Source organism: Cryptomeria japonica, chromosome 1 (assembly GCF_030272615.1).
Source record: "Cryptomeria japonica chromosome 1, Sugi_1.0, whole genome shotgun sequence".
NCBI lineage: Eukaryota > Viridiplantae > Streptophyta > Pinopsida > Cupressales > Cupressaceae > Cryptomeria > Cryptomeria japonica.
The window spans coordinates 372,125,405-372,136,485 of record NC_081405.1 but is presented as its reverse complement, the minus strand read 5'-3'; the positions used below and the strand labels follow the sequence as shown (position 1 = coordinate 372,136,485).

Genomic DNA, 11,081 nt, shown 5'->3' with positions numbered 1-11,081 from the left:
CAACATAAATCAGAAGCAGGCATTCTATTCATCAAAATGGTTGTAGAATGGAACATTAAACAACTTCAAGTCTTTGGAGACTCTTAGCTCGTCATTAATCAAATCAATGATGACTATCAAACCAAAAATGACAAACTCATGCCTTACAAAAAGATGGTGGATGATATCAAGAAATAACTTTTGAGCAGATTCCAAGAAATGATAACAAAGCAGCAGATGCCATGGATACACTTGCTTCTCTATTGCAGACACAGGAAAATCAACAACGTTATGAATTCCTAGTTGAAGAGTTGTTTCATCCCGCCTTTAATTGTCCCGATTCCCAAACCATATGTCAACTTATTGGACACGATTCCTCCCGCTATGGACAAACTTACACATACCTGAAAGCAAAGTTCCCAGACTCGGACTCGGCTCGGACTCGGCAAGGCCGACTCGACTCGTGACTCGGCTATGACTCGGTGACGCCTCGGCTATGACTCGGCAAAATAAAAAACCCTTGAAATTTAGAGATTTTTAACGATTTAAAACTTGTTTCATGCACCCATTATTGAATAAAGCTTAAAGACACTATAACATCATCAAATAGAAGCTGATTTGATCACATACATAAACATACATCCATCACATGCGTAGAAATGTAAATTGTAGCTGAAGGAAATAGAAAACATAGATATATAGAGTTATAAATGTTGTCAAATGTATATAAAATCCATGACATCAAATGTTCCCAAACATATATATAACTGTAAACAAAAACAAGTCTATGGCTCAGGCTCTAGCTAATCCTGAGCCTCAGAGTAGTCTGTCTGCCTCCTACAAATGCGTCTAAGGTAGGTCCTGGATGACTGAGAAGCCATAGTCTCCGCCTGTGAGGTGCCTATGCCGGATCGTGCTCTATCCTCCTCCTCTGCCATAGCCACAGCCTCAGCCTCTCTGTCTGCCTGGTCAACCCACTCATGGTCCTCCTCAGTGAAGACGGGATCGGTAGACTCAGTGATCCACTCAGACTCTGGATCGATCTCCGCTAAAGTGATCGGAGAGGAGTCAGTGTCCAAAATCTGTCTGGTCCTAAGACGGAGGTTGTAATGAACAAAAACAAGATCATTCAACCTCTCCACAGACAATCTATTACGCCTCTTCGAATGGATGTGCTCGAACATTGACCAATTGCGCTCACATCCAGAAGCACTGCATGGCTGGCTCAAAATACGGATGGCAATTTTTTGAAGGTTTGGGGTTGAGGGCCCAAACATTTGCCACCATCTATTTGAAATAACGAAAAAGAAAAAAAAATCAAACTCATTTCCAACTTTAAGGCTAGATTATAAAATCAAAAATTAAAATGCATAAGCCATAAACTTAAGAATCTTAAGTTTACATATATTTCTACCTGGCTGCAATTGTGTTCGAGCCTCTATGCACATGCTGCTTGAGAAGATTGCCCCTTCTCGATTATTATATTTATCCAGCTGGATCGTTGTTCTTGAGGCTGTGCCATCAGTACACAACTTTTGAACCACTGTATACAGGCCACTAAGAACCTCCTCATCTGCCTTGAAGTCATCACGGAATCGAAATGCCGGATTGAGGTAATAGGCTGCTGCATGGATGGGCCTGTGAAGCTGGTTCTGCCATCTCCTATCAATAATCTCCCAAATGGGGCCATACTTATCCTCATCTCCTGCATATATGGACCTAATGGCCTCCTTGGCCCTATCCATACCCTCATATATATAGCCCATAGAGGGTTTCTCCCCATCAACAACTCGTAGGAGAACTACGAGGGGCTCAGTGACCTACACATAATGTTAAACAAAAACAATTAAGTCACAAATTAAATTAAAAAAAAAGAAAAATTGCAAAGTTAAATTGTTAATAAATTAAAATTAAATTACTAAATAGTAGATACTAGATAGTAGATACTAAATGTTAAATTGTAATAAATTTACCTGCACGGTTTCTCCACAGGGGGTCCAAAAACCTGACTCATCAAAAATGCAATTTACCACATCTATCCCTGCAGTGGTTGTAGCATAGGATGAGGAAGTCCACTCCTCACCAACAAACATACGCCTCAAAGCCGCCTTTGATTTTATCAAGGATTTCAGTGTGAGGAAGTTTGAGGCAAACCTCGTGATGCCTGGACGAGCCAACTCCTTTTGCCCCGTGTATTGCCTCATAATGCTAAGGACCAATGCATGATTGTAGATAAACTTGCTGATATATTTGGCCCTTTCAACTATTGATTTCACCCATTCAAGCTTACCAATATCCTCCAACATGAGGTCAAGGCAATGGGCCGCACAAGGAGACCAAAAAATTTTCGGGTGCCTCTCCATCAAAAGTTTACCTGCAGCAATTTTAAGTTAATTAGAAATTTTGATGTGTTAAGAAAATTTTAAATAATCATAGATGCCTCTCCATCAAGACTTGAAAAGTTCAAAATTTACCTGCAGCAACATAACTTGCTGCATTATCTGTCACCACCTGCACCACATTTTCTTCCCCCACCTCTTGTATGACTTCCTCAATAGCCTCACATAAGTATGTGGCATTTTTCACATGTGAGGAAGCATCAATAGATTTCAAGAACATGGTAGATCCTGAAAATAGAGTTTCAAACTTTCAACAAATCAAAATTTAATTTATTCAATGCATTTAGGGAAGTACAAATTAGAATGAATCATAATCAATCACCTCCGCAGGAAACAAGAAAATTTAGGAGTGTTCTATTCCTCCTATCCGTCCAACCATCTGTCATGATGGTGCAACCCTTTTCTCTCCAAGACTGTTGGTGGTCCTCTAGCTCAACTTTCATATCCTCAACCATTTGTAACAAGAGGGGGCCACTTAACTCAGCATCGGTAGGGGCTTTAAACCCCGCACCACAAATGGTTATGGAATCTACCATGCCTTGCCAATAAGGAGACCTGTCACAAATAGATTATGATTAGACAAAGTAAAATTCAACTTCAAACTATAAATTTACTTTTAAACTTAAAGCAATCAAATCAAAAAGAATTACCTGGCTGCAATAAATGGAATGTTGCAAAAGTACCAAAACTTGCAAATTTGTTTTCTTGGAGCATCATGAACCTCCTTGTTCCAACCCATACCCTCAAGCGAGGGTTGTGCCCCAGGAGTACTACGCGGCACAAAATAACTATCCAACCTGGATTTCCGAACTCTAGGGCCAAAGGTAATAGTGCCACCAGGAGGAGTAGAAGTAGAAGCACTAGCACTAGCAGAAGCACTAGCACTAGCAAAAGCACTAGGGTGAAAGGGAGGCATGGAAGAACCCTCTCCAACACAGCCTACGGATGTGGATGCGGATGCGGATGCGGATGCAGATGTGGATGTGGGTGCATGGGAGCCAATAGCACTTAACTCTTCCAATTGCCTCTTCTTGGTTAACTTTTCTTGTTCATGTGTTTCTAATTGGACATAACAGAAACGTTTTGCCTCAGGAGTTTGTAATTTGCATACCTCAATATCATGGCCAGGTATGCCGGCAATATGGTATTTAAATCTATTGATGCCACCAAAATTAATTTCTTTACAAAAAAAACATTTTGTTTGATTTTTTTGTCTGCCAATAAAGTCTTCAGTATATTTCCAAGCCTCATCCTTTTTAGGCATTGTGAAAAATGAATGTTTTTTAAACGTGAAAGCTGCTGCAATAAGAAAATTTAATAAAGTTATAAACTAATAGAAAAAATCAGGAAACCCTACTTTAAAAAAAAATAAAATTGTAAATACATGTTTACAATTTTTTTCTAAAAAAATGTAGGGTTTGCACTTTGCCATTATTCTACTTCTCTCATTGTAATTAAGCTAAAAAAATAAAAACATTCAAGATTTGGAAAGTTAACTGTTAAACTAAAAAAAAATTAACAAACAAATGAAAAAAATCCATTAACATACTTAAAAAAACAAGCAAAATCTACCTTACCTCTTTCAAATGAGTTGAGAAGTCTTGCTTTGGACTCCTTGATGCTCTCAATGCAAGCCTATGGCCTCCCCAATGTGATTTGTGGTCTCCTTGATGCTCTTCTTCCTTGCTGATTGCAAACCTATGGCCTCTTGTTTTCCTTCCTCTCTCTCACTTTTCCTCTCTTCTTCTCACAAATAACAATTAAAAGACCTTTTAGGGTTATACCAAAGAGAATGGAAAAAAAAAACAAATGAAAAAGCTCTTTTTTTTTTTGTTTTTTTAAGTTCGAATTATGCCTATCGCGCGGCCGAGTCCTGGACCTCGGACTCGGCGAGTTTTGGCAAAACTCGCCTGACTCGCGAGTCAGGCGAGTTTTGCCCAAAACTCGCCGAGTCCGAGCGGCGAGTCGGCAAAACTCGCCGAGGTTGGCTCGACTCGCCAACTCGGCGAACTCGCCTGACTCGCGGCGAGTTTGGGGACTCTGCCTGAAAGATAACATCTTACCTCCTGACTTATCAAAGAACCAAAAGAGAAACTTTATTCGCCAATCTTCCCATTATACTCTCGTCACAGATACCCTATACAAACGAGGTCTAGACGATACTCTCTTAAGATGTCTCGAACAAGAAGAATCTGAGAAGGCCTTACATGAAGTCCATAACGACATTTGTGGCACTCATTCAAGTGGTCTTACCCTTTCGAAAAAACTCATACGCTTGGGCTATTATTGGTCGACTATGGAACGAGATTCTTTTAAGATAGCAAGAACATGCAAACAATGTCAGATCCATGGGAACTTGATCCATGCACCAACACAAGAACTACATGCTTTAGCAACATCTTGGCCTTTTTGTCAATGGGGACTTGATCTAGTAGGAAAGATAAATCCTTCCTCATCTAATGGACACAAATTCATTCGTGTAGCTACTGAATATTTCACAAAATGGATTGAAGTTGTACCTCTCATCAATATCACAGGCAAACAAATTGTTGCATTTATCTTGAATTATATCATCTGTTGCTATGGAATACCAATGACCATTATCATTGATAATGAGCGACCATTCAAGAATCAAGATGTATAAGAGCTATGTGAGAAGTTCAAAATCTAGTACTGTTTTTCCACACCATATTATCCACAGGGAAATGGGCAGGCAGAAGCATCTAACAAAACTATTCTGAAAATCCTCAAAAAGATAGTGAACGATGCTGGTAAAGATTGGCATATTCAACTAAACCCTACTCTATGGGCCTACCACACCAGTATTCGCACACTGACAGGTGCCACACCTTTCTTTCTTGTATATGGATTAGAAGCCATATTGCCAATCGAAGTAGAGATACCCTCTCTACGTGTGTCACTAAAAGGAGTCATCCCAGATGAAGAACAAAGAGTATCTAGACTGCAAGAGTTAGAACTAATCCATGAACGCAGACACAATGTCTTTGATCATCTAAAGGTATGTCAGCAAAGAATGTGCCAGAGCTATAATCATAAGGTTAAACCAAGAATCTTTCAAGTGGGAGAACTAGTGTTAAAAGAAAATCCATGCAACCAGGCAGATCGGGAAAAGAAAGGAAAATTTGAACCAAACTAATTAGGTTCGTTTGTGGTCACAACAATATTTGGATTGGGAGCATATTACCTATCAACGTAGGATGGAGATCAACTCGAGGAACCAATCAATAGCATGCACCTGAAGAAATTCTATGTTTGAAAAATCAAAAAAAATCAAAAACAGTGAAAAATTAGAAAAAATCAAAAACAGTGAAAAAGCAGGAAAAATAAAAAACAGTGAAAAAATAAAAAAAAAAGTGAAAAATCAGAAAAATCCTAAAAAGTGAAAAAGCAGAAAAAGAAAGAAAAAAAAATCAAATATCAGAAAAAGTGCAATAAAAGCAGACAGTGAAAACCTGGCAAACAGGCGTTATTTGTCGGCTAGCTCTTCCATCTATTAGTTCATGCATTCATTCCACTTGCATTCATTCTTCCATCAGTGCTATACATGACCATCATAAAGCCTTTATACATACGCAGGCATCACAACTGCTTTCTCACCATGGTTTGGATCATTGAGTATATCATAATGAATTTGTTTCTAGGCTTGGGGCAAAATCCTACACCTAGCTGGGGGCAAAACTCTTGATCATTTTGAGCTTAACCAAACAAGTAGAACAAATAGTTAGACAACTCTTATCAAGCGAAAACTAAGACACATCCAACATTGAACATAAGATCAAACTATCAACCATCAAGATATCACAAAATCAATCTAAGCACATCACACACTTTTCAGTGGATAATATCTTTTTGAATGATGATTGTAAGATGATTGTTCAAATTTTCTATATTGATTTTCGCTATCATGATTTTTGAGTGACTCCAGGATGTCATTGACTAGAGGAACAAGGAAGAAACATGATATTTTTCTTGTCTGTTGTCTGAACATTAATCATTAATATGTGCAAATTTGTCTCGGGACATGATCATCAGAGTATCATTGAAGACATTTCTGATTTGCATATTGAAATGATTAATACTGCCTGTCTTACGCAAGCAACACTCAGGTCATCTCGGTTCGATTATACCTCGATGCTTGTGTTAACTTGCTATATCAAAATCCAGGAAAGAAGTGCTCGGGTCATCATGGTTTAATTATACCATCGACGTTTGCACTCACTTCCCACACTTCAAAAGCTCAATGATGACAAAAAATGCAAAATAATCCAATGACTGGTCCGGTCATAGCTTTGCATTCCATTGCATTCTAGCTTGCATTTCATTCTTGCATGGGATCCTAAAAGCTCCTTTTATCCAAGGTCAAATCTATTGCAGGAATCATCAAAGTATCATCAAAAGTGTATACATAATCAGAATGATGATTCATATCTCTCTAGATATTGTCAACTTAGCAAAAATCTTATGCTATCTCCCTCAAATGCATCAACATCAGCATATCCAAAAATTTATGCAACTGATATCAACAAATTGTTAGTTCTTTATCTAATCAATCTTATCAAATGAAATCAATCAATCAAACCTAATCAATTCATGTATTATATAGGATGTATCCTTCCTGAAACCAGACGTGATCATCAATGTCTTATACAGGATGAATCCTTCCTGAAACCAGACGTTATGATCATCCATGTCTTATACAGGATGGATCCCTCTTGACACTAGACAAATTGATTCTGACTCATGTCTTATACAGGATGTATCCTTCCTAAAACCAGACGTGATCATCAATGTCTTATACAGGATGAATCCTTCTTGAAACCAGACGTTATGATCATCCATGTCTTATATAGGATGAATCCTTCCTGAAACCAGACTGAATCAAATCAATCAAGATTTTTCAATCTTACTAATCTAGGCGATCAAGCTAATCAAAGAACTCGCACTTTCATCAAACAACAGTTGCAGAAATCAAATCTAATCTATTGGGATATCAATCTTGCAAAAACTCCAAAGATCAATTATCTCAATTGATCTCTTGAGGGGGCATCATTATACTGGGATTTAGCAATCAAGAGCTAGGGCATCCTATCAAATCAATACCATCATCAAAATGAGATTATTCTTTGAATCAACGCGTCATCACACCTCACTTCAAAGAGGGGCAAAATGTATACACCTAAAAATGGTCTGAAGATAATTAATTGAATAAAGCAATTATCTCAATTAATCTCCCTCCCCAATTTAATTGAATTCATCAAACAATTTGATTAAATCATCCATATTCATCTACTTATTAATAAATCTAAGGATTTATTAAATAAGTTCATCTCAATAATCCTCCTTGATTAATTAATTCAAATTAATTGATCTTCTCCATCAAAATCATTTCTTCCAACTCCTAATTAATTAAAACAATTCAAATTCATGAGTTGTTGAAACTAATTAGCCATTTTCCTATTAAATGAATTTCTAAATTCAAAACCATCCTCCTAACATTTAACCATCATGTCCCCTTTTCATGGACACTTTGCCATCTCATGAGCAAAGCCTCTTGACACTTGCCACCAAGTGTTCCCTTCCAACCAACCCCTTTTCCTACCTACCACCAATTGTCCCCTTTCATCCAACCTCTTCTCAACTCACCTCCAATTTAACCATTGATATCTTCAGATCAATCTTGACCGTTGATTCTTGCCATATCACCCCTAGCCTTGGGAAATCCTATAAATAGACCCTATTTTGGAGAACAAATTGCCAATTCACATTCATTTGGTCCCAATTCATATCATTTTGATTAATCCCATCTCATTTTCATCTTAAGCATTGCTATTATAGGCATCTAGCTTCTAGTTTATCAGTTTTAGCAATGTTATCATGCTCATTTTAGCTTAATTGCATCTTCATTCTAGTTCATTTTCTAGATCAATCATGAACTCATGTAGCTTAATCATGCTATTCTTGCTAGATCATGCATTTTCAGCATTCAAATCCTCCATCTAAGTGTAGTCAAGTCACTGGAATTTGCATAGCAAAATCTAAGAGCATTTTTCATACTTGCATTTACTAGGAGGCAATAAGTCGATTAGCTATGGTTTTGCCTTTCTTTGATTTAAATATTCTAACCATGCTTGTAATGATTTATTGAGTGCATTGTGTTTGCAGGTACAAGTACACTTCACAGAGCATGACAGTCATTGATGTCAACATATTCCTGTGGGTTATTCTGGTGAGTTTGGGAAGATTTTCTGATCCGGTTTGTTGTTCTTTGGTTATCGGTTCCTGGTGTTCCTATCGGTATTCCCTCTAGTATATTATGGAATAATCAGATCGCGTGCTAAGACTTTGGGATATTGTTTGGGATGATCCTATGTATCTTGATTTTAGATGGTTCGTGATTTGGTGACCTGCAAGTTATCTTTCTTCGTGACAGTTGTTGTTTTGTTGTGTTCTTGAGCTTTGAGACATTGATCGATGAAGATTTGATTTGAGGTGTCAGTGCAACTATTCCAATTGATTCTAATGTGTTTGTTGGTGTCTCCTAATTGTGTCCTATTTGTTTTGGTGATCCGCATTGATCGTTGTGCGAGTTTTGGTGATTTCTATCAACTGGTGTTGATTTGTGTGTTATGCGGTATTTCTAGTGGTGTAGCGTGTTGCGGTTGATATTGGCACAATTTCTAATGGATATGATCATTTGGAAATTTGAATTAGGTCCATGATATGTAATATAAATCATAATATTGGTCTGGTGGTCGATCCTTGTATCGTGTAATGTAATTTTTGTATTTATGAGTTGAGGGTCGAGGGTTTAGCCGACCTTGCTATCAAGGTTGATGATTTGTATATATAGGTGATATACTTATGTAATTTAGGTGTCGGTGTTATGTCTGCATTATCAGAGAGATTTGTAAGTGTGAAAAGGAGATGTATCATTTGATGAAGTGTTGTGGTGAGATCGGTGTTGCAGAGCAGACAACTGTGCTTAACCAAAACTGTTATCTAGCATATGTAGATGCTACTATTGCAGTTCATTTCTTCTGGATTGTAGTCCGATTCATTTTGTAAGTCAGTGAGACTTCCCTGAGGGTTGGAGCCTTTTGGGCATATATCTTTTGGGCAGTGTGCCTGAATGCATGTGCATTCTCCATTGCAATATTTTCACATAGTACTGCAGAGTATCATCTTATTGTGGGTAGTGTCATGCCTTGCATATCTATTTCCCCATTAGTCTCCTTGCGTTGAAATTTGGGTCCCCTATTTGTTTTGTCTTTGCTTTTGTCTTTGACCTCGGAACTCCGTAGTTCCGGATTCCCGAGGTCCCTTTTTTCTTTTTTGGTCTTTGACCTCGGAACTCCGGAGTTCCAGATTCTCAAGGTCCCTTTGTTCTTTTTTGGTCTTTGACCTCGGAACTCTAGAGTTCCAGATTCCCGAGGTCCCTTTGTTCTTTTTTGGTCTTTGACCTCGGAGCTCCGGATTCCCGAGGTCCCTTTTCTTTGTTTTCTTGTCTTTTTCCTCGGGACTCTAGAGTCCCAGAATCTCGAGGTCTTGTGTCTCTTACCTCGGAACTCCGGAGTCTTGAGGTGGACCCTTTTTCTTTGCTTGCCTCGGAACCCCGGACCCCCGAAGTTCCAAAGTTGGGTGTTTTCTTTCTTTTGTCAAGCTTGGAACCTTGGGACCCCAGAGTCCCGAGGTCTTGTTTAAAGCCTTTGTACAAACAGGTTTAAGAGAGGGTATAAATAGGAATGATGAACTTTCAAAGTTCATTTGTGCATTCAGAGCTTCTTCTCCTTTTCTTCCAAGCCACAAACCTCCGGACTTCCGAGTTTTCTTTGGCGTTTTGGGCATTTTGATTCACCAGGTTGGTGATTTTTCTTGCCCCCTTTTGTTGTTTGATAGATTAGATTTTCCTTCTTTGTCGAGTGTTTGTTTGATTTCTTTCTTTTCATTTTTCTTTCATCCCTTTTGTTTGCTCGCATGCCCTAGTTTATGCACCCTGGAACCCTAGACCCCCAAAGTTTCAGGCACTCGGCTTTCCTCGAGCCCAGAACCCCGGACCCCTAGAGTTTCGGGCAGTCAGCTTTCCTCGAGCCCAGAACCTCGGACCCCTGGAGTTCTGGGCAGTCGGCTTTCCTCGTACCTCGGACCCCCAGGCCCCCGGAGTTCCAGGATTTATCAACTGTGCTTTTAAACGATCCCAGATCCCTGGAGTTCCGGATTATTCCTTTTGTGAACGACTTTCTATTAGTCATCCCGGAACCCCAGAACCCCGGAGTCCTGGAATCAAGTGTTATACCCAGCCGAAAACCCTGGAACCCCAGAGTTCTGGACAACCTTATCCATACATGCCCAACCTAGAACCCCAGAACCTCAGAGTTCCATACTGCCTTATGCATATCTAACCCGGAACCCTGAAGTTCCGAACCATATGTAGCTAGCCCGAGACCTTGGAGTCTCGAAGCAAATGAACTTTTATGATTATAATCAAGAACTAAAAATTTGTTCTCTTCTGGCAGATTCGAGTGGTTAGATGGACTCATCCTCCAACAAAAGAGGCAAAGAAATTGATAGACTCCCAGTCACCATGAAGTATCATTATCAGGGACAGGTCTACGCTTTGAAGCTGGATGATCAAATCATATGGGTTACAGATACAAAAATTGGCCATATAGAACTTGAGGATAT

At 38.9% G+C, this 11,081-nt stretch overlaps 1 protein-coding gene across 1 annotated transcript; it reads right to left on the bottom strand.

The window, feature by feature from the left end:
* Nucleotides 1-652: 652 nt before the first annotated feature.
* On the bottom strand, nucleotides 653-3,080 carry LOC131874590 (uncharacterized). Its single transcript, XM_059218153.1, has 5 exons — nucleotides 3,029-3,080; nucleotides 2,701-2,933; nucleotides 2,454-2,606; nucleotides 1,953-2,353; nucleotides 653-1,799 (listed from the first exon to the last, which is right to left on the bottom strand). The coding sequence occupies exons 2-5, from the start codon at nucleotides 2,912-2,914 to the stop codon at nucleotides 1,341-1,343; spliced, it is 1,227 nt and encodes a 408-aa protein (XP_059074136.1). The 5' UTR covers nucleotides 2,915-2,933; nucleotides 3,029-3,080; the 3' UTR covers nucleotides 653-1,340.
* Between the last annotated feature and the right edge of the window lie 8,001 nt (nucleotides 3,081-11,081).

Bases quoted from the DNA above. Each gene is read 5' to 3' on its own strand.
- LOC131874590 (XM_059218153.1), bottom strand. From the start codon at position 2,914: ATGGTAGATTCCATAACCATTTGTGGTGCGGGGTTTAAAGCCCCTACC. The intron at 2,607-2,700 runs GTGATTGATTAT...CTCTATTTTCAG, and splicing joins TTTTCTTGTTTCCTGCGGAG to GATCTACCATGTTCTTGAAA. The intron at 1,800-1,952 runs GTAAATTTATTA...CATTATGTGTAG, and splicing joins CCTGTGGAGAAACCGTGCAG to GTCACTGAGCCCCTCGTAGT.